Raw genomic sequence first — 23,596 nt, forward strand, 5'->3', positions numbered from 1 at the left:
TCAAGCTCGTCAAGTTCAAGGAGGATCGGAACTTTGCTGGAGTCTGCACAACAGGGAATAAAAATTATTTCCTAAGATATTTCAAATAAGAACATGTATGCAGGATATTGAGCAGGATCCTTACCAGACATGTTAACACTGGAAAGAGGGCTTGGAGTTGGTGGAGACGGGTTAAAACTTCTTTCAGCTTCGGGAAGGAGTCTGATAGCGTCAATCCTTTTCTGAGAATCTGCAAGAGGGGGTGCTAGCTTCCTAAAATCGGCTGCAAATAAAACAGTAAAAAGAAAGTTGATCAGTTCAGGATATGAAGCAAGATACAAAACAGGATCATCCTAAAGCCCTAAATCCTACCCTTTCTCAACCACTGCACTGGATATTCCGTTCCACCAGGGATTGAGTCTTTTTTTACAAAGAAAAACTTGGACATCCATTCCTCCTCATTCCTGGTGGCACGAAGTACCAGTGGGTCACTGGAGGTAGAGTAGAACAAAAAACGGCAGGAACCATGGCATCTAAGCCGATATGCTAAGGGGAGGTCATGAACGGAAAGGCCAGGAATATGGTTGTTCTTGATTTGATCAAGAACGAGCAGGACCTGCCATAGCATTGGCATTGTTTGACTGAAACAAATTTTTGTGGTATCGAAGAACTCGGTGATGAAATCGGGAAATGGAAACTGTAACCCCAAGGTAAAAGGAAAAGCGTTGAAGCATATCCATTCGTCGGAGACCATGTCTGATCGGATTTCCCAATCAAATGGCCGGAACACCGTCCCTTCCGGGAAGATGCCGGAGGTTTTAAGGGCCGATAGATGTGCGCTGTCAAAGGTGCATATTTCCTTCTCCGGATCCTGGAGAATATTTTGGTGAATAAACGAGGGAGCGGAGTCGCCGGAGCTTGACCTTGTCTGTCTCGCCATATCTTTACCGGAATAGTATAAAGGAAAGAAGTAAGGAGAGAGAGAGAAGGGTTTTACCTTTTTCTTCTTGATAAAGATTAAATGGGGTGAACGAGAGAAGATATAGGGGAGTAATGAGTAGAAATAGGCTGAACGGTTGCAAGCGGTCACATCAAGTCCTATCTCTTAATTGCCTCGGTTATTGTGAAAAAATGTAACCGTTAGGACTCAGGATCCTTAACGGCAACATTTTTGGGGACAATTGTTATGGGTAAAATTCTGAGCTCCTCATATCCTGGGAAATATCTTGGGTTATATCTTGAATAAATGTTATCTGCTTATATCCGAGATGCTCATTCAGGATGTCTATAATATCCTGAATAGTATCCTCAGGATTACTAACGTGTTGAGTGCAGGAATACGCGTGCAGGTGCCCAACGTTCACAAAGACTCTTTCTCCAAGAGACTCGGTCCAAGTCATTCAAATGAAGACGTTGAAGCCGCATTACTCGGACTACAACGTTAACAATGGAATATTCGGAAGCATCCCATATTTGTAGGAATTTCAGTTTGTATTTGATTACTATAAATAGGTGGGTATACCAGATCAAATAGGACATCACGGCTACACTTACACACTTGTTCTCTCGCAACTTGCATGAATCATTGTAACACTTAGCGATCTGGTTAATATCATGCACTGTATCCTGAAGTTTGAAGTAATAAGAAGAACTAGGCAGCTGCGATTGTCAGCTCCCGAGGTTTTATGCCGGCGATCTAGATTGATCAAGGGCTTTCCTCGTACATCTCGTGTCAACCCCTTTACTTTTTGCTCATCGTTTGATCATAGATATAGCTCAATATCCTGAGCCATATCCTGAACACTGTTTTTCCCAAACGACATAAACAACATATTTTCAACTCACTTTTCAGCACACTACCTCACTTAACTAATTTGATCACTTAATTGCTTCGGTAATTTTTTACCAAAACAAGCATGATTCATCATCTTTCATATGATGAACTTGTGACTTGTGAAGTGTGAACCATGGGAGCTTGGGCTTTCCAATCTAGTTCCACTCCTTCACTTGTGAACTTGTGTATAAACACTCAAGTGACTTCCTAGTATCAAAATAACATAACCTCACCTAGCCTCCGACACTTAGGATTACCTTTCCATGTCATGGTGGTTCACCCGGGTTAGGATTTACTTGGTCACTTGAGAATGTACTAGTTAGTTCTTTATTTCTTGTAATTCATGACCCTCCGAATCATCCTTGTGATGATTATGTTTAGTGGTGAATCATATAAAGAGGTTAAACCTCCATGCTTAACTTACATGATAATACATGATATCTATGATGGACTTAGTTTTAGGTTTATATTATTATTATATAAATATACATATACACAAGAACATGGCTAAATTTATGATGGTAATCGGTCATGATTATTCGTCATAAACTTAGGCTATTATATATAAGAATCTAAGACTCTCGTTATTGATTCTAATGGGCAAATTAGGACGCATGAAATCACATGTAACCTAGTGTCAAAAACGAGTACTTAGACTAGATAATACTTTTATATCTATATACTTTTTGTACTTTAAATTTCAAATCTGAATCTTTCGTTTTATTCCATTACTTACACACCTTTGTTTCCCCCATGTAGGGTGACTTTGGTGTTCCATCCTCCAACTTACTAACTCTTCACGGGATTTCAAGAGAAGCTTTGCAAAACCGTGAGTACACTTGACCCATTTATGCTTTAACGCACTTTTGGGTGTAGCATGTTTTACTTTTGAAAATACACAATTCACACAAACATATTCAATCACTCAATCCACCAAACATGCTATTTGATATGCTTAAGTTGTTTATGCTAGAATACATACATGCACTCTATTTGTCATTAACTTAGCGAGCCAACCTTAACAAATATAGCGCTATAGGAGTAGCACACGGCCCGTCGGGGTATTGTTAAGTTATTATGTCACACCCCCAAAATCCACCTGCGGAGTATCACCGCTTGGGAGCGTGACCGACCAGGATCAAACCACCAATTATATCAAACATAGCATTTAATAACAATCAAAGACATAATTGAGGTTCAAAAAAAAACCAAATACTGTTTAAGTAGCGGAAGCAATATAAAGTAAACCCAAATAAGTTATAAGTTTAATAATGTTCATGATCCATCTGTCCACAACGACCTGCTCCTTCCTTGTGCAAGCTCCATAATGTACCTAAGGTCCTGCAAGGCATGCAGCAACTAATCAACAAACTAGTTGAGCGAGTTCACAGAAAATAAGTTCATAATCATAGGGCGTGAGTTAACTAGTGGGGGCTTCCCATGTTTATCCTGGCTAATGAGGGTTTCTCATTAACGGTACTTACTAGACTAACTTCCTACCATGTGTTCTTCTTTACCGAGAACAGGAAAACGTACGGGGTCACGTAGGCTTTACGTGACGTGCCCTTCCCCGAGGACAGTGGTACGCGTGGGGCTACGTAGGCTTTACGCAGCGTGGCCTTCCGATCTGGAAGCCAGTGAATGGTATTGGGTTACGTAGGCTTTACGTAACGTGTCCTCCCGACCCGGGAGACATATGGCAAATAATCTGGGTTGCGTAGGCTTTACGCAACGTGTCCTGACTAACCTGAGGACGATGGTCTATAGTCTGGTATATGCGTAAGTACGAGTATCTCTTTTAACAATAACATATCCAACCCGATTCCCAACCCGAGAATCCCATGCCTTGGCTGTGTGAACTCACCTTGGGTCGCTCGGCAGATACACAAAGAGTACGAATAAGCAAGTAATGGTCAACCACGTCCTATCACGGTTATTACGCAAGTCAGGTTCAGGTGCACGTATGATAACACATAGGTAGCAGATTATGAACACAAGTTGATCATGGCAACACATAATACACGTTAACATCATAACAGTAACAGTCAAGCACTCCTCATGTCTAACTTGTACGATCCGAAGGATATAGTCTATTAACAGTCGGCCCAACATGTTATCAAGAAAGCATAGCTTGTACGATTGAATTAAGTCCAACACTATCCGGCCCAGATAACCTAAACAATATAAATCACTTAAAATAATTCGGTTGGCAAACATGTATTAGTGGGCCGATTCTATGGCCAATGGCCTTAACTTGGCCGCCCAACCCACTAATCAAGTAATGACCCCCTTGAAACCGATGGCTTTTTGATCTAGCAGCCTACCGAATGAAATCATTATGTCATGAAGACTCCCTTACCAATGTAATATTCAGAGAATATTTGATCTTATCAAGCAACCAAGAAATAAAATAAATGGCCGACATATAATGAGGTTACCATTGGACCGATTTTTAACTTGCTGCAATTTTATCCACACCATGCATGTTACAAATATCCATAATCAATTAATTAACAATTTAATAGCATGTGATGATTAATAGGAGTTAAAACCTCATTGGACCAAATAGTTGGGTAGGTTTGACTATATAGCAAACCATTACTTCTGAAAATCACATACAACAATATGAAGCTATGATGGACATCATCATTACCCCTAGTCTCATGAATTTCAAAACATAAAAGGCACATGGCCGCCATTTTACATGTGCACGTGAATTTGATAACCTGTATTGACTTTTGAGGTTATAATAAAGTGTGTAAGGTGCCGCCTGATTGGACCAACCATTGGTCCAATGATACACCACTATTTCTTCAACATTTAATAATTATACAAAACCTATTTTATCACATATAACGAATTCGGATCATACCGTACATATACACATCAATACAGTCAGCGGTTTATTCAATCCAGATCATGCAAGAACGGAATAATTATTATAAATACGAATTGACTAACCGGTAATCTCGATCAAACAGGACGGGGTATCAAAGGAGGTTTGCCTACTGCCGTATGATATTCAGAGAGAAAAAAAAGTGAGGTTTGTTATAGATTTAAACTAGATTGAATTGTATTTGATATACAATACGTATGGGATGTTTGGGCCATTTAACTTAATCAGTAAAGGTATTGGCCTGTTAACAAGTTAGAAAAGATGTTGGGCTCAAGTCTAGAGAGGATGTTTTAAGTGGCCGGTCATTTACTACACAAGTTGGGCCGGTTTTTAGTTTATTATGTTTACACAAGTTGGCAGACATACCATGTATTATACTTGTGGGTTCGGCCGGTTATCAATACATACGACATACATACACACATAATACATATAATATAACATATATTATGAAATCAACTAATCATTCGGGTTTTATAAAATCACATATCATGCACGAACATTACATCAAAACAAGTCAAAAGTTCGAGTTGTCACATTATCCCCAACTAATTGGAAATTTCGTCCCGAAATTTGGTATGCACACACTGAGGAAGCTAGGCGAACTGCACCGTTCACTGGTTTTCCTGGGGTGTCACATCCTCCCCCCGTTGATCTGGAATTTCGTCCCGAAATTCCGAAGTAGTAGCTTCAGCCTCAGCAGTGGTTGCCTGGTTCCCGAATAACTGGGGGTACTTTTCTGTCATCCTGTCTTCGCGTTCCCAAGTGTACTCTGGGCCACGTTTGGAGTTCCAACGAACTCGGACAAGAGGGATTCTCTTGTGTTTGAGGACCTTCATATCCCGGTCCGTGATTTCTACTGGTTCCTCGACGAACTGCAACTGCTCGTCGATAGTGAGTTCCTTAAAAGGAATGATGAGGTTTTCATCTGATAGGCATTTCTTTAAGTTCGATACATGAAAGACATTGTGAACTGCCCCGAGTTCAGCTGGTAAATTCAACTTGTAGGCTACCTTGCCAATCTTTTCTATAATTTCGAATGGTCCGACGTATCGCGGATTCAGTTTGCCCCGTTTGCCAAAACGTACCACACCCTTCCAGGGTGAGACTTTCAATAGCACCCGGTCCCCGACCTCAAATTCCAATGGCTTTCTACGCTTGTCCGCGTAGGCTTTCTGACGGTCGCGTGCTGCCGCCATGCGTTGTCGTATCTGTGCAATCTTTTCTGTGGCGTCCACTACAATCTCTGGACCCGTGATCTGACTATCCCCCACCTCTGCCCAACAGAGAGGTGACCGGCATTTACGTCCGTACAATGCCTCGAATGGAGCGGCCTGAATGCTGGTGTGATAACTATTATTATAAGAAAACTCCACCAAGGGGAGGTGCTTTTCCCAGCCGTTGCCGAAATCAATGACGCATGCCCTAAGCATGTCTTCGAGAGTTTGGATTGTTCGCTCAGACTGCCCGTCCGTCTGAGGGTGATAAGCTGTGCTCATGTCTAACTGTGAGCCGAATGATTTGTGCATCGCTCTCCATAATTCCGATGTGAATCGTGCATCGCGATCCGAGATGATAGAGATGGGCACTCCGTGCCTCGAAACAACTTCCTTGAGGTAAACGTCTGCGAGTGTGGAGAATTTATCCGTTTCCTTTATCGGCAGGAAGTGTGCAGACTTGGTGAGTCGATCCACGATCACCCATATCGTATCGTTCCCACGCTGAGACCTTGGTAAGCCCGTAACGAAATCCATGGAAATTTCTTCCCATTTCCACTGTGGTATCCTGGGCTGCTGTAGTAGACCAGCTGGTTTCTGATATTCGACCTTGACCCTCGCACAGGTCAAACATTTGCCGACATAGGTGGCGATGTGAGCTTTCATACTTGGCCACCAGTATGTTGTCTTGATGTCGTGATACATTTTATCCGCCCCGGGATGTACTGAGTAGCGAGACTTGTGTGCTTCGTCCATCACAAGTTCGCGTAGACCGCCATAGAGTGGGACCCAAATCCGCCCCGTTACATAGTAGGCGCCGTCTTCCTTTAGTTCCATTTGTTGTCGTGAGCCGCGTAAGGCTTCAGCCTTGACGTTTTCGGGCTTCAGTGCTTCTATCTGAGCAGTTCGTATCTGAGCAGGAAGACTAGACTGAATCGTAAGCTGGAGCGCTCGCACGCGCTTCGGTATAGTGTCCTTTCGACTGAGGGCGTCCGCCACAACATTGGCTTTGCCTGGATGATACTTGATAGCGCATTCATAATCGTTGAGTAGCTCGACCCATCGTCGTTGACGCATATTCAATTCCTTCTGCTTGAAAATATGCTCGAGACTCCTGTGATCGGTGTAAATCGTGCACTTGGTACCGTACAGGTAGTGTCGCCATATCTTAAGCGCGAAAACAACAGCTCCCAGCTCTAAATCGTGCGTCGTGTAGTTCCGCTCATGAACCTTTAGCTGACGAGAGGCGTAGGCAATCACTTTATCCCGCTGCATCAATACACAACCCAGACCCTGTATTGACGCGTCGCAATATACCACGAAGTCATCCGTGCCCTCTGGCAATGAGAGAATAGGCGCGCTGCAAAGCCTATCCTTTAGGTACTGAAAAGCAGTCTCCTGGGGCTCTCCCCAGCGATAAACGACACCCTTCTGTGTCAGTAGCGTAAGCGGCTGAGCAATCTTGGAGAAGTCTTTAATGAACCGCCGATAATAACCTGCCAAACCCAAGAACTGGCGTATTTCTGTCGGTGTACGCGGTGCAGGCCAGTTTCTGATCGAATCTACCTTGGACGGATCGACATGGATCCCATCCCTGTTCACCACATGGCCTAAGAAGTGGACTTCATGAAGCCAGAAGTCGCATTTAGAAAGCTTGGCGTACAGCTGTTCCTTCCGAAGGAGTTCCAAAATAAGGCGGAGATGCTGCTCGTGCTCCTCCTGACTCTTGGAGTAAATCAGGATGTCGTCGATGAATACTATGACGAACTTGTCGAGATAGGGTTTGCATACCCTGTTCATAAGATCCATGAATACAGCAGGCGCGTTCGTTAACCCAAATGGCATGACGAGAAACTCGTAGTGGCCATAACGAGTTCTGAATGCAGTCTTAGAGACGTCCTCATCCCGGACTCTCAGCTGATGGTACCCTGACCTCAAATCTATCTTCGAGTAGTAGCACGACCCTTGCAACTGGTCGAATAGGTCGTCGATGCGCGGAAGAGGATAACGGTTCTTCACCGTCACCTTGTTGAGTTCACGGTAGTCGATGCACATTCTGAACGTACCGTCTTTCTTTCTCACGAAAAGTACTGGAGCTCCCCAAGGCGAAGAGCTTGGACGTATGAAGCCCTTCTCCAAGAGCTCTTGTAGCTGCTTTGACAGTTCCTCCAATTCTGATGGGGCTAGACGATATGGTGCGCGAGCTATGGGTGCTGCTCCTGGAGCGAGCTCGATCTGAAATTCGACTTGACGATGAGGCGGCAAGCCAGGCAAGTCTTCAGGAAACACCTGAGGGTAATCACGTACAACTGGTATATCCTCCAGTTTCTTTTCTTTCGCCGATGCATCTGAAACGAGAGCCAAGATGGCTGTGTGACCCTTACGTAAGCATTTCTGAGCTTTCAAGAAAGAGATGATGCCTACCACTGCACCACTCTTGTCGCCTTGAACTTCGAGAGGTTCTTGACCCGAACGAGGAATGCGAATAACCTTCTCACTGCATAAGATTTCCGCCTGGTGTTGGGATAACCAATCCATCCCAATCACGACGTCGAAGCTACCCAAAACTATGGGAATGAGGTCGATAGAGAAAGCTTGACCAGCTAGGATAAGATTACAACCCTGAACTACGTGCGTGGCTTCTAGACTTTTACCGTTAGCTAACTCTACTACATGCTTGGTGGGTAAAAGTGTTGGTGCACGTTTTAACAGCTGACACATTTTCACCGACATATAGCTTGTATCCGCACCCGAATCAAATAAAGCAGTAACATAAATATTGTCGAGGAGAAACTTACCCATAACAACGTTGGGATCGTTCACCGCGTCCCCTCTTCCCAAAACGAAAGCTCGACCTCTTGCCTCGTTGCCATTATTGTTGTTGTTCCCGCCGTTGTTGTTGCCGTTGCCCTGATTGTTGTTGTTGTTGCGATTCTGGTTCTGGTTCAATTGAGGGCAATCCCGCTTGAAGTGACCTTCAGCCCCACACTGGAAACATCCCCGGTTTCCACGCTGTGGCTGCTGCTGCTGGTTCTGGTTCTGGTTCTGAGGAGCTGGTAACTGAGGTTGCTGGTTCTGGTTCGCAGGACGAGGGCTCCTACAATCCTTAGCCTCGTGCCCCATCTTGAGACACCTTTGACAACGACCCTTGTTGCATGGGCCATTGTGATGTCTGTGGCAATTGTAACACTTAGGCTGACTTCCCTGATATCTCTTCTGCCTGTGACCACCAGAGGACTGCTGACTGGGACTCTGATAGTGGTCGATCTTCTGCTGCTGAGCTTGTGGCTGAACGGTCGCTGAACCCTTGCTAGAATCTCCGTCCCATTTTCTTTTGCCATCACTAGAAGTAGCAGGAGTAGCTGAAGTAGTGACTGTAGCAGTAGCGTTGACACGCTTAGGCAGTCTGTTCTGGTCCACTGCCTGGTCGGTGATGCGATGAGCGAGACGCTGGATTTCCTGAATGTCATTGAGATTAGCCGAAGTCACGTGGCTCTGAATTTCTGGCGCCAATCCCTTAAGATACAACTCAATGCGCTTGTATGGAGGGTCCACCATAGTTGGACATAACACGGCCAGCTCATTCGACCGCTTAGTATACGCTTCGATTTCCGATCCCACCATCTTCAGATTATAGAGCTCATCCTCCAACTTATGAATATCCTCGCGAGTGCAATACTCACGCTTGATGAGTTCCTTGAAGTCGTTCCATGGGGTGGCGTTAGCAGCTGCCAACCCTAAGATCTGGACTTGGGCGTTCCACCAAGTCAGTGCTATTCCCTCCAAAGTACCAGTAGCAAACTTGACCTTGCGAGCCTCAGGACACTCGCACATTTCGAAAACTGATTCTAGCTTTTCAAACCAGTGGAGGAGTCCAACTGCTCCCTCCGTGCCACTGAAGGAATTTGGACGACAGTCCATGAAATTCTTGAAGGTACACACAGGTTGTTGCTGAGCGGGTTGACCTATTGTGTACGAATAGGACAAGGTTAATTACGAGAATTAATGTAGGATCTAGGGATCCTAGTATGAGTCTATACTGCAGGATATACTACCTGCTTGAGCGGCTGCAACTGCCGTAGCAATGAGAGCCTCTAGCTGGGCTTGTGTCATGGTAACTCGTCCAGACATGATCTTCATTGTAAAAAGGTAGCGTAAGTAAGAATGGTTCGCGAATAGGGCGATGACAGAAAAGTATAGGCACATAGGTGTTCTCATATAACAAAGGCATGTGTATCTAAGCGTAATGCAAGCAAAGTTCTAAGCAGTTCTGGCAAACAGGCAATAAACATAACATAAACCTTATTACCTAGGATGTCGAGTCTTGCACGTGGAGCGAAGCGTCGTTGTGGATCCTTGAGAGCACTTATCTGGTTATAGTCCGGTTTTAATAAAAACGTTTTCCCATATTAAAACCAAGTTCTCTATAACCAATGGCTCTGATACCAATCTGTCACACCCCCAAAATCCACCTGCGGAGTATCACCGCTTGGGAGCGTGACCGACCAGGATCAAACCACCAATTATATCAAACATAGCATTTAATAACAATCAAAGACATAATTGAGGTTCAAAAAAAAACCAAATACTGTTTAAGTAGCGGAAGCAATATAAAGTAAACCCAAATAAGTTATAAGTTTAATAATGTTCATGATCCATCTGTCCACAACGACCTGCTCCTTCCTTGTGCAAGCTCCATAATGTACCTAAGGTCCTGCAAGGCATGCAGCAACTAATCAACAAACTAGTTGAGCGAGTTCACAGAAAATAAGTTCATAATCATAGGGCGTGAGTTAACTAGTGGGGGCTTCCCATGTTTATCCTGGCTAATGAGGGTTTCTCATTAACGGTACTTACTAGACTAACTTCCTACCATGTGTTCTTCTTTACCGAGAACAGGAAAACGTACGGGGTCACGTAGGCTTTACGTGACGTGCCCTTCCCCGAGGACAGTGGTACGCGTGGGGCTACGTAGGCTTTACGCAGCGTGGCCTTCCGATCTGGAAGCCAGTGAATGGTATTGGGTTACGTAGGCTTTACGTAACGTGTCCTCCCGACCCGGGAGACATATGGCAAATAATCTGGGTTGCGTAGGCTTTACGCAACGTGTCCTGACTAACCTGAGGACGATGGTCTATAGTCTGGTATATGCGTAAGTACGAGTATCTCTTTTAACAATAACATATCCAACCCGATTCCCAACCCGAGAATCCCATGCCTTGGCTGTGTGAACTCACCTTGGGTCGCTCGGCAGATACACAAAGAGTACGAATAAGCAAGTAATGGTCAACCACGTCCTATCACGGTTATTACGCAAGTCAGGTTCAGGTGCACGTATGATAACACATAGGTAGCAGATTATGAACACAAGTTGATCATGGCAACACATAATACACGTTAACATCATAACAGTAACAGTCAAGCACTCCTCATGTCTAACTTGTACGATCCGAAGGATATAGTCTATTAACAGTCGGCCCAACATGTTATCAAGAAAGCATAGCTTGTACGATTGAATTAAGTCCAACACTATCCGGCCCAGATAACCTAAACAATATAAATCACTTAAAATAATTCGGTTGGCAAACATGTATTAGTGGGCCGATTCTATGGCCAATGGCCTTAACTTGGCCGCCCAACCCACTAATCAAGTAATGACCCCCTTGAAACCGATGGCTTTTTGATCTAGCAGCCTACCGAATGAAATCATTATGTCATGAAGACTCCCTTACCAATGTAATATTCAGAGAATATTTGATCTTATCAAGCAACCAAGAAATAAAATAAATGGCCGACATATAATGAGGTTACCATTGGACCGATTTTTAACTTGCTGCAATTTTATCCACACCATGCATGTTACAAATATCCATAATCAATTAATTAACAATTTAATAGCATGTGATGATTAATAGGAGTTAAAACCTCATTGGACCAAATAGTTGGGTAGGTTTGACTATATAGCAAACCATTACTTCTGAAAATCACATACAACAATATGAAGCTATGATGGACATCATCATTACCCCTAGTCTCATGAATTTCAAAACATAAAAGGCACATGGCCGCCATTTTACATGTGCACGTGAATTTGATAACCTGTATTGACTTTTGAGGTTATAATAAAGTGTGTAAGGTGCCGCCTGATTGGACCAACCATTGGTCCAATGATACACCACTATTTCTTCAACATTTAATAATTATACAAAACCTATTTTATCACATATAACGAATTCGGATCATACCGTACATATACACATCAATACAGTCAGCGGTTTATTCAATCCAGATCATGCAAGAACGGAATAATTATTATAAATACGAATTGACTAACCGGTAATCTCGATCAAACAGGACGGGGTATCAAAGGAGGTTTGCCTACTGCCGTATGATATTCAGAGAGAAAAAAAAGTGAGGTTTGTTATAGATTTAAACTAGATTGAATTGTATTTGATATACAATACGTATGGGATGTTTGGGCCATTTAACTTAATCAGTAAAGGTATTGGCCTGTTAACAAGTTAGAAAAGATGTTGGGCTCAAGTCTAGAGAGGATGTTTTAAGTGGCCGGTCATTTACTACACAAGTTGGGCCGGTTTTTAGTTTATTATGTTTACACAAGTTGGCAGACATACCATGTATTATACTTGTGGGTTCGGCCGGTTATCAATACATACGACATACATACACACATAATACATATAATATAACATATATTATGAAATCAACTAATCATTCGGGTTTTATAAAATCACATATCATGCACGAACATTACATCAAAACAAGTCAAAAGTTCGAGTTGTCACATATTATACATAACGGTCTCGTTCACTTGGTGGCGAGGGATGCACTTTATTCTTGTGGACACTTGGGTTTGACCTTTAGTTATGCATGCTAGTTTCAACCTTGTATATATAAATTGCCATGTTAGATTTTAGATAACTTTTATACTTATGCTATGTAATTAAACTTGTGTACTCGCTAATGCTTTTGTGTTGAACTATACTTTTAAACATGTTGTAGGTTGATGATGATGATAATGATGAAATCTAGTAGGGACGACCTTAGAAACTCATAATGAAATGCTAGATTTGTTATCTTATTTTGATTAGACTAGTTGTATTTTGAATTTCCTCATGTTGTACTTGACAATTTTTGGTTATGAAATGAAATCGGTTCTGAATTAATTATTGTCACATTAGTGTTATGAAGTCTTTCAGCAATCTCGTTCGTCTCACTCCGATGTTTCCACCATCGGTTGGGGTGTGACAGGAATAATACAATCAAATAAATACATAAAAGATGGAAACAAGATAAAGGGAAAGCTACAAGACAAGAGCATAGAACGAAGGGATTTGAAGAAATCAATGAGGGAATTAATCAATAAGTTGACTAAATCTTATACCCCCTCAAGATGGAGCATGTAGGTTGCTAATGCTCATATTGTCTATGAGAAAGCACAGTTCTTACGCACCCAAACCCTACATGAATAAATCTGGAAGTTGTAGCTCTGTATTAATTTGCATGGGTTGAATTTGTTCCAGCTCAACTCTTTCACAGACGAAGCCAGAGTCCATTTCAATGTGCTTGGTTCACTTGTTTTTATCTTCGCAAACTTGCTATCGAGCCCCATAAGAAACTCATACGTTTGGTTCATTTCACTAATATACTTTAACTATGTCTTTGAGTTTTTAAAATGACCATTATACGCCTTTCACATAAAAAAATGACAAAAAAGATATATTACCATCTCTTTCAGCATGTCCCTTGCCCTCAATGGCACCTCTTTTCCAACAAATACTACCTCTACTTCCTCGCTCGGAGTGACAAATTGTCGATAACCTCATAATATGATTGTGTCAAGGCTCTGGTAAATTCCAATGAATGGACCTTCCTTAAACCAAGCTTCGGTACACAAAGGACAACTTACCTAGCTAGTTTTATAGCAATAATGAGCAAGAACGAGAATATGTTAGCCCCTGGTCTAAGAAAGACGAAGAAATGAAAGGAGAATGACATGGACTTTAAGGTTTTTATTTTAGTCTTATTAATTTTTTTATCTTTCAACTATAAGGGTACAACAGTCATTTTAATCTTAATGTGTCCTTAAGGAGTAATATCTTAATCTTGATCTAGCTTTATAGAAAGTGTTGGAAAAGTGATCACTACCTATATAACGAGAAGGTGAAGGGGTGACCACAAGACGACTTGAAAAAGTAATCGTTACTTTGCTTAATTAACCGCCCGATATAATCATTTTTGTACTAGTGCTTTATGAGAAGTTTTATGGTGAAGATTTCGTGGATAACATTCAGATACACCAATATAAACCTTTGTGTTTATGTTTGATCTTTATTCTACTTCAAACTCTTTTACTAATGATCATAAAACAACAAAGACTTGAGGTAGCGTTTGGTATGAAGGAATAGAAGGCGAAATAGAATTGATCATTATGATGGAATGAAAAAAACATGTTTAATTATGATGTAGTAATAGAATTGGCATTACACAAGGAATGTAACTCCTTCCAAATATAACAATTTCATTCCTTGTTAAGGGGTGTCTTTTTTCATTCCTTCGAGGAATGGAAAGAAATATATTATTATCAATATTTTTATTATTAAGTTTTTTACTATTAAGGCTTAATTAACATGTATTGCCCTTAATATTAAACAAAATTAATTAATTAAATACATATATATTATATATACTTGTGAGACCCACCAACTATAAATATAAAAAAAAACAACCCACCCACCCCATCCCCTTCTCTCTTTCTTTCTCTTTGCTTCTTCCTTCTCGTCTATCTCTACACGTCCCTTTCTCACATTCTCTCCACCTCCACCACCATCAATCTTCCCCACACACCATTGCAAGAACACCACCACTCGCAAACATCAACAACACCACTACCATCAACCTTCCCCACACACCACGGCAAGACCACCTCCATTCTCAAACATCAACACCACCTCCACCGTCAACCTTCCCGGCGAGTGTCCAGCAGAAGCAGAAACTCCGTTTAAATCTGGTCCTCTGTTTTGAGCTTTGCAAGAGTCTCCGGTGGCGAAATGCAGATCTGAACACGCATTTACTTTTGATTCTATTCGGATCCAAGCGTCTACTTGCAATTCCGATTCGTTGCCGACGATTTAATCTGAAGTGGAGGTTTGTTAAGTGATGGATTTGAATCAAAAATAGGATTTGCGAGTTGCATATTATTTTTCTTTTAGGGTGTTTGGGTTTCAATGGCGGTTAGGGAGTAGATGATGAACAAGGGGTGATTTGGTGTGGTTCTGAACAGGGAGTAGATGAATGTATGCAAAATCAATCAGATACATGAAAAATATAAGATCCTGTATTTATTGTATTTATTCTAATGCAGGGGATTGATGGAGGAGGAATTTCGGTGCCGGAGAGTAGGTAGCGGTGATGGAAGAGGTGCGACGGTGAGTGTAGTTGAGGCAGCAGTGATGATGACTGCGGTGGTAGTGGTTGTGGCGGGGGTGGTTGTGGCAGTGGTGGTTACGGTGAATTGGGGGGTAGATGGTGGTGGTGGTTGAAGGTGGAGATGGTGGTGGTGGTGGTGTGGAGTGTGGAAGATGAAGTGGATGGGTTGGGTGGTGGGTTTCACATAAATTGTAAAATATCAATTAAATTTCTTTTAACTTTTTAGTTATTAATTTGACAGGAAGGGTATTTTTGTCATTTCACACGCACCTAACAGCAAAAACTAACCCCCATCCGCGCCAGGGACTATCCGGAACGAAATTGAAAAGTTGGAGACTATAGATGTAATTTTAGAATGTTAGGAACTAAAGGAGGAAAATGAGCAAACCACAGGGACTATCCGAGCACTTTTCTCAAAGTTAAATGGATTATATACACACCTTTAGATTATATACTTCGAGATATATAGTTCATGGGTATGCTACTTTAATATGATGTTATTGAATATATAACCTTCAACCTTCAAGTTAATCACCAATATTATTTGATGTTTTTGAAAATGTGATTGTGAATATATAACCTTCAACCTTAAAGTTAATCACCAGTATTATTTGATGTTTTTGAAAATGTGATTGTAGTGTTATGTATTTCCATGCAAGATATAGTACGTACACATATTTCCTTTACAAAGATCTTGGAAAGTGGATGAGGAGCTTATGAACGACGTTCACAAAAACAAGATAGATAAACAAAGAGTCCAAATGCAAAGAACAAAACTGCCAGTTTGGCATACTCAATCATCACCCATTTTCCCCCCTTATCCCACTCTGATAACTTTCTTTAGGCTGAAGTCCCCTACACGTGTCAACCACTTGTTCAATCTCACTTGGCATGATATTTCCATTTTAATTTTATATTTCAAGAAATTAAAAATCTATAAAGATCACCCATTCTTCTTTCTCGTTTTCTCGTCTTAAACTCACCATCTCCCTTACAACTTACAAGCCATGTCGGCCTTCGTCGGAAAGTATGCCGGTAATGATATGATTCATGTTTGTTCGTTTAACTTTTGTTTAAATATCTATTACTAGTATAGTTTATCACTACTTTGTGTTATCAGCAGTTTACTACTATTATTATTATTAGTAGTGTAATATATGTGGTTTTCGTATAGAAATTTTTGGGTATATAAGTTTTCGACCCCCGTCGGAAATCTCAAGCTTCGCCACTGCTCATCCCATCCTCCTCACTCTTGAGACCATACCAATAACTCTGCTATGAGTGTGATTTTCTGGTCTATGAATATGTTTGTTTGGTTAAATGTTTGTACACGCACAACGATCATCAACAATGTAACAAATTGTTTATATCCTTGGTGTCATGCAGATGAGTTGATTAAGAATGCCAAGTACATCGCCACACCAGGCAAGGGTATATTAGCGGCTGACGAGAGCACCGGAACCATTGGAAAGCGTCTCTCGAGCATCAACGTTGAGAACATCGAGTCGAACCGCCAAGCTCTTCGTGAACTGCTGTTCACCGCACCAAACGCGCTACCTTACCTCTCGGGTGTCATTCTTTTTGAAGAAACCCTATATCAAAAAACTGCTGATGGGAAACCTTTTGTTGATGTCCTCCTAGAGGCCAATGTCCTTCCGGGTATTAAGGTTGATAAGGGTGTGGTTGACCTTGCTGGCACCAACGGTGAGACCACCACTCAAGGGTTTGACGGGCTTGGTGCCCGTTGTGCAGCCTTTTACAAGGCTGGTGCACGGTTCGCCAAGTGGCGAGCTGTGCTTAAGATTGGAGCGACTGAACCCTCTGAGCTTTCTATCCAACAGAACGCTCAGGGGTTGGCTCGCTACGCAATCATTTGTCAAGAGAATGGGCTTGTGCCCATAGTTGAGCCAGAGATATTGACCGATGGGAGCCATGATATCAAGAAATGTGCTTATGCATCCGAGATGGTGTTGGCTGCGGTTTACAAAGCGCTCAACGAGCAACATGTGCTTCTTGAAGGAACCCTCTTGAAACCGAATATGGTGACACCCGGATCTGATAGCCCTAAGGTAACTTGATCACCTATTCACCTTATAGTTGAGCCTTGAGTCCAGTGGCGGACCCAGGAATTATTTGTTAGGGGTGTGGATGAGTGGTTCAAGCATATTTTTAGGGGGTGCGGTTGGGGTTTTTTCTAAAAAATACACTAATTTTTTTTCAAGGGGTGGGCCAATCCACCCTAGGCTTTACCTAGGTCCGCCCTGCTTGAGTCTTAACCCTTTAGTAATATAGCAAAACGAGTTTGGATTAAAAGGATAAATTTTTATTAAGCCAAAACTGGATGGGCTTAACTAGGGTGTTCACGGTTTGGTTCTGTTCGTTTTGACAATAATTTTGATTCGACCACTAAATATGGTTTTGGTCCGAACCGGATGGGCCGCACTGGCTAGCTGGTTCTCATGGTTTTCAGGATTAGTGGTTTGGTTTTGTTGGTTTAGCGGTTTTAGACCAAAAATAATTCAAAAACATATGGAAAAATATAAGGACTGATCATGAATATACTATATATACACAATTTTTTTTAACGGCAAATTTTGATTACTGACAGACCACTAAAATATCACTAAAAACCACACTATTAACCGGTAACCGTTAAAAGCGATCCTTTAATTAACCTTCCAAATAATTAGTGGACTAAATATAATTTAAAATCTCTATTGTTAAAATTATGATCTAATTTTTTAAATCAAACACATGAAATGCTTTAGCTAATTTTTGATTTGTTACATTAATTTTGTCCTTATAGCTTGACACGTTAAAAACTTGATCTGTTAACTTAACTGCATACCCATGTATCTATAGGTGTCTCGTCTAATACCATATAACTTGACACGTTAAAAACAGGTGACACCAGAAGAGATTGCTGAATATACTGTGACAACACTACGTAGGACAGTGCCAGCAGCGGTACCAGGAGTCGTGTTTTTGTCGGGTGGGCAAAGCGAGGAAGAGGCGACAGTGAACCTGAACGCGATGAACAAGCTGGATGTGTTGAAACCGTGGACACTATCATTCTCGTTTGGACGCGCATTGCAAGCAAGCACCCTGAAGATATGGGGCGGTAAGAAGGAGAACGTGGCAGCGGCGCAAGCCAACTTCTTGGCGAGGTGCAAAGCTAACTCCGAGGCGACTCTCGGAAAATACGGTGGAGATGGTGCCGGTGGTTTAGCCTCCGAGAGCTTGTATGTGAAAGGATACAAATACTAACTAAGCTACCCAAGAAGTAGTGAAAATAAATGTGGCATGCTATCGTGTTAAGTGCATTATATGTTCATATCCTTACATTACGATTCATACTTTGTAACTTCACTCCTCTCCCTTTATGTATTTATATAATGATCTTTATTCATAGTTTGTGTTTTGTGTTACAAAAATGATCATTGGTGGTAACATGTTTTAGTAGTATTAATTACCGATCATAGTAATATACCTTTAATTTTGATCGTGGAGTATGGTGGGGTGGGGTTGGGTTTGGGTTGGGGCATTAGTTGACACGTGGCTTGGGGGGCAGACATGGGCTAAACCCACATTCAACACGGTATGATGGGGCGGGGGTTTGGGGCGTGGGTTTGGTGGGCTTCGCTGGGCTGACCCGCTGGGCTATTTGAATATTATTTAAAACAACAAATTTAACTTTTTTTAATATTTTTAAATAAAGAAAATTACAAAAAAAAATTCCTAACTTTTATATTTGTTTTTTATCTCTTCTCTCATCGTCAAGATTAGTTGTAACTCTTCACCCTCTAGGTGATCAATGGGCTGGGATAGAAATTTCAAATCATCCCATTTTTGTTTCTGGGCATCTCTAGCTTCTTTGCTCCTTCGTATTCGGCCCTTTGTTGTTGGAATACGTTGAATGTATCCAACTTGCATGAAATGTCATCCAACTGCTCGCTGTATATTCCCCTACGCGAGCCCGAACTCCCAGCTGAAGGCGATGCCGTACCAGATCTTGATTTTTGAACAACCCTTCTTGCGGCATTTCTTCCATACTCAGGCCGGTTTGGGCTTGGCGAATCATCCAAAAGGTCCTCAAACTCTTGATCTCGTGCATCAGATTGGGCTAGGGACGAGACCCTTGACATTTTGGAAGACGAGTTAGTTTCGCTACCAATGGGGATATTCGCCCACTTTGGATGGAACTTACAACTCTCCCAACAATGCATGAAACGGAAGTCGGTCCCCACATTTGATTTGAATGTGACCACTGCATTTGTCAAAATGTTGGCTTCAGTTTCACCACTTTTTGGGTTTTGCTTTGCTTTATTTGAAAAACCGCTATATTTTGTAAGTTGGGTGCTTATCTCGCTCCACTTCGAGGATAAGCTATCGTTTTCATGATAAGCCTCCCTTCCCATTTCTTCATGGAATACTCTACTAACCGCTTCCCACAGGGCGGTTCGATGTTGAGAATTTCCTATTTTAATAAAAACAAAATTTAATATATAAAAAATTTAATATATTACAAATAACCATTAATAAAAACAAAGTTTAAGAATACCTAAACTTGGATGTTGAGATTGTTGACACCAAGCCCTTGCCAATGCAACTTGTCACACCCCCAAAATCCCACACGCGGAGTACCACCGCTTGGAGGCGTGACATGACCAGGATCAAGCCATCAATCATATCAAACATAGTATTTAATAATCAAAAGTAGTTAATACAATTCATAAAGATATGACTGATGTTTCGAAACCAAACATTGTTTAAATAGCGGAAGCATAGTAATAAAATTCTCAAATGTAGTTATGAGTTCAATTAACGTTCGCTATCCAATTCCCACAACGACCTGCTCCTTCCTTGTGCAAGCTCCAATATGTACCTAAGGTCCTGCAAGGCATGCAGCAGATAATCAACAAACTAGTTGAGCGAGTTCACAGTTTATAGTTTAGTTTGGGTAATAGTGCGTTTGTTCAATTAAGTTTCGTATCGTATCAGTTCCATCGCGGCCTCACAGGCATGTGTGCGAAGATTATGTTCGTTAGTTCGCGACCGTAGTCTTTACCGACCAGGGTGTGTGCGAAGGCAATTGATCAGTTCGTTCGCGACCATAGTCTTTACCGACCAGGGTGGGTGCGAAGGCAGTTGAGTAGTTCGTAAGCATCAACAGTTTAATCGTTCGTTACAGTATCAAAGTATGCACAAGTAATCATCCAACCCATTCCCACCCTGGGAACCCATGCCTTGGCTGTGTGAACTCACCTTGGTTTGCTCGGTATGCTAGGTTATGCACTCACAAGTAATTCATTCACGTCCTATCGTATGCACGTATAACAAATCAGTTCATGTTCACAACGATACGCATGCAATTTAATGTTCACATAACAGTCAGTTTGCATATCGGCACAACACGTAGTATTACACGAATATGTTCATCACCAAGCATGGCATAACAATTAATTCAACATATGTTCTACTGTTCAAAGCATTATCAAAACCCTAATATCTTTCGATTCATAATTCATCTTTCGACCAACAGTTTTGTCATGTTTCGAAGCATGCTATCCTTCGATCAAATCTATCCTTCGGTCAAATTATGGTTCGGTCAAACTATCTTTCGGTCACTACTATTATCTTTCGGCATATACATTATCTTTCGACAATAACTATGTTTCGAGTAGACAAGTATCGTTCGATACAATCAGTTACGTTAACAACAGTTACAATTTCAGAAACCCTAAGCATGCTAACAGCCGTCAATCAACATTATCGATCAAACAACAATCATGCAGTAATCATAGGATCATCATCTAATCATCATGCAATCATCATAATTCTAATACCCATCGTGATCCCTAGTTTATGCGTATCCCGAAACCGGTTAACACACAGTAATACATTATCAAACCCTATCAGAAATAATGACTAAATCCAGATTAACGCCACCCAGAAATCAGTATTCAATCGTAACGAGTTTCACATAGAATCATATACATATCCGTCAACAACAATCCTATATGAAAACTATATCATCAATATCGTAACAAGAATCCTAATATTTAATCATGCATCAATTTCAGATTACTTCAACAACCAAAACACACGACACATGAGCACATACGCAGAGGAGCGAACGATCAAATCAAATCAAATAGATTTACTAACCGAGATGAGGGTTTGGTCACGCAAAAAGGGTTCCGGTGGTTTCTAGTCTGCCGTCACAGTGAAATGGCTCTTAGGGTTGAAAAATGACAGAAATGACAGCCGGTTATGTGCTTATACGTATATATACGTATTACAGAAATGGGCCAAGCCCATCTGAATGACTGGGCCGAAGGATGTCGAAGGATTCCTTCATGGCCCGAATGATATGTTTCGAGACTTATCAATCCGAAGGATGATCTTCCGGATCGAAGGATGTGTTTCGTCATCCTTCGATTCATGCACCATGTTTCGTGGACATCCTTCGAAGGTTGTTTGTGTAATGTAATGTGTTTCATGCTAACTAGTTTACAAGTTTCACAATGTAACAAACAACTATGCACGATCAAACAATCAAAACGTATATATATATATATTTTCATTAACACACAACTCGTATAATTCAAGTCCACAATCCAACAACTAAACAGTCAAAGTCAAAGTCAACGCGCAATAAATGCGAAAGTGAAAGTCAAACACTCGAGTTGTCACATTATCCCCAACTTAAAAGAAATTTCGTCCCGAAATTTAGTACGCACTTACTGAGGAAGCTAGGTATCGTTCACTGGTTTTCCTGGGGTGTCACATCATCCCCCCGTTGATTTGGAATTTCGTCCCGAAATTCAGTAGTAGTAGCTTCAGCCTCAGAAGTGGATGCATTGGTTTCGAATAGCTGGGGGTACTTTTCTTTCATCTGGTCTTCGCGTTCCCCTGTATACTCCGGGCCACGCTGGGAGTTCCAACGAACTCGAACAAGAGGGATTCTCTTGTGTTTGAGGACCTTAACATCCCGGTCCGTGATTTCAACTGGTTCCTCGACGAACTGCAACCGCTCGTCGATAGTGAGTTCCTTAAAAGGAATGATGAGGTTTTCATCTGATAGGCACTTCTTTAAGTTCGATATGTGAAAGACATTGTGAACTGCTCCGAGTTCAGCTGGTAGGTTCAACTTGTAGGCTACCTTGCCAATCTTTTCTGTAATTTCGAATGGTCCGACGTACCGCGGATTTAGTTTGCCCCGTTTGCCAAAACGTACCACACCCTTCCAGGGTGAAACTTTCAATAAAACCCGGTCCCCGACCTCAAATTCCAATGGTTTTCTACGCTTATCCGCGTAGGCTTTCTGACGGTCGCGTGCTGCCGCCATGCGTTGACGTATCTGTGCTATCTTTTCTGTGGCGTCCACAACAATATCTGGACCCGTAATCTGACTATCCCCCACCTCTGCCCAACAGAGAGGTGACCGGCATTTACGTCCGTACAATGCCTCAAATGGAGCGGCTTGAATGCTGGTATGATAACTGTTATTGTACGAGAACTCCACCAGAGGGAGATGTTTTTCCCAGCCGTTGCCGAAGTCTATGACACACGCTCGAAGCATGTCTTCTAGAGTTTGGATAGTTCGCTCAGACTGCCCATCCGTCTGAGGATGATATGCTGTGCTCATGTCTAATCGTGAGCCGAAAGATTTGTGCATCGCTTGCCAAAGCTCTGACGTGAATCGTGCATCGCGATCCGAAATAATAGAAGTGGGCACTCCGTGCCTCGAAACAACTTCTTTCATGTAGATGTCTGCTAGGGTAGAAAACTTATCCGTTTCTTTGATAGCCAAGAAGTGAGCAGACTTTGTGAGCCGATCAACGACCACCCAGATAGTGTCATTCCCACGCTGGGATCTAGGCAGGCCAGTAACAAAATCCATGGAAATTTGCTCCCATTTCCATTGTGGTATTTCTGGTTGCTGAAGTAGGCCTGATGGTTTCTGGTACTCGATTTTAACCCTTGCACAAGTTAAACACTTGCCGACGTAAGTTGCGATAAGAGCTTTCATGTTTGGCCACCAGTAAGTTGTTCTGATATCGTGGTACATCTTATCCGACCCTGGATGTATCGAGTAGCGAGACTTGTGCGCTTCATCCATCACAAGTTCGCGTAAGCCGCCATAAAGTGGGACCCAAATACGCCCCGTCACATAGTAGGCGCCGTCTTCCTTTTGTTCCATTTGTTGCCTTGAAC

General features: G+C 41.9%; 1 protein-coding gene across 1 annotated transcript; it reads left to right on the forward strand.

Annotated features, from left to right (window-relative positions):
• Window positions 1-16,250: 16,250 nt before the first annotated feature.
• On the forward strand, window positions 16,251-18,787 carry LOC110912313 (fructose-bisphosphate aldolase, cytoplasmic isozyme 1). The gene is made up of 3 exons (XM_022157003.2): window positions 16,251-16,411; window positions 16,763-17,445; window positions 18,281-18,787. The coding sequence occupies exons 1-3, from the start codon at window positions 16,384-16,386 to the stop codon at window positions 18,641-18,643; spliced, it is 1,074 nt and encodes a 357-aa protein (XP_022012695.1). The 5' UTR covers window positions 16,251-16,383; the 3' UTR covers window positions 18,644-18,787.
• The last annotated feature ends 4,809 nt before the right edge of the window (window positions 18,788-23,596 follow it).

The sequence above is a fragment of the Helianthus annuus genome, chromosome 11 (assembly GCF_002127325.2).
Source record: "Helianthus annuus cultivar XRQ/B chromosome 11, HanXRQr2.0-SUNRISE, whole genome shotgun sequence".
Lineage (NCBI taxonomy): Eukaryota > Viridiplantae > Streptophyta > Magnoliopsida > Asterales > Asteraceae > Helianthus > Helianthus annuus.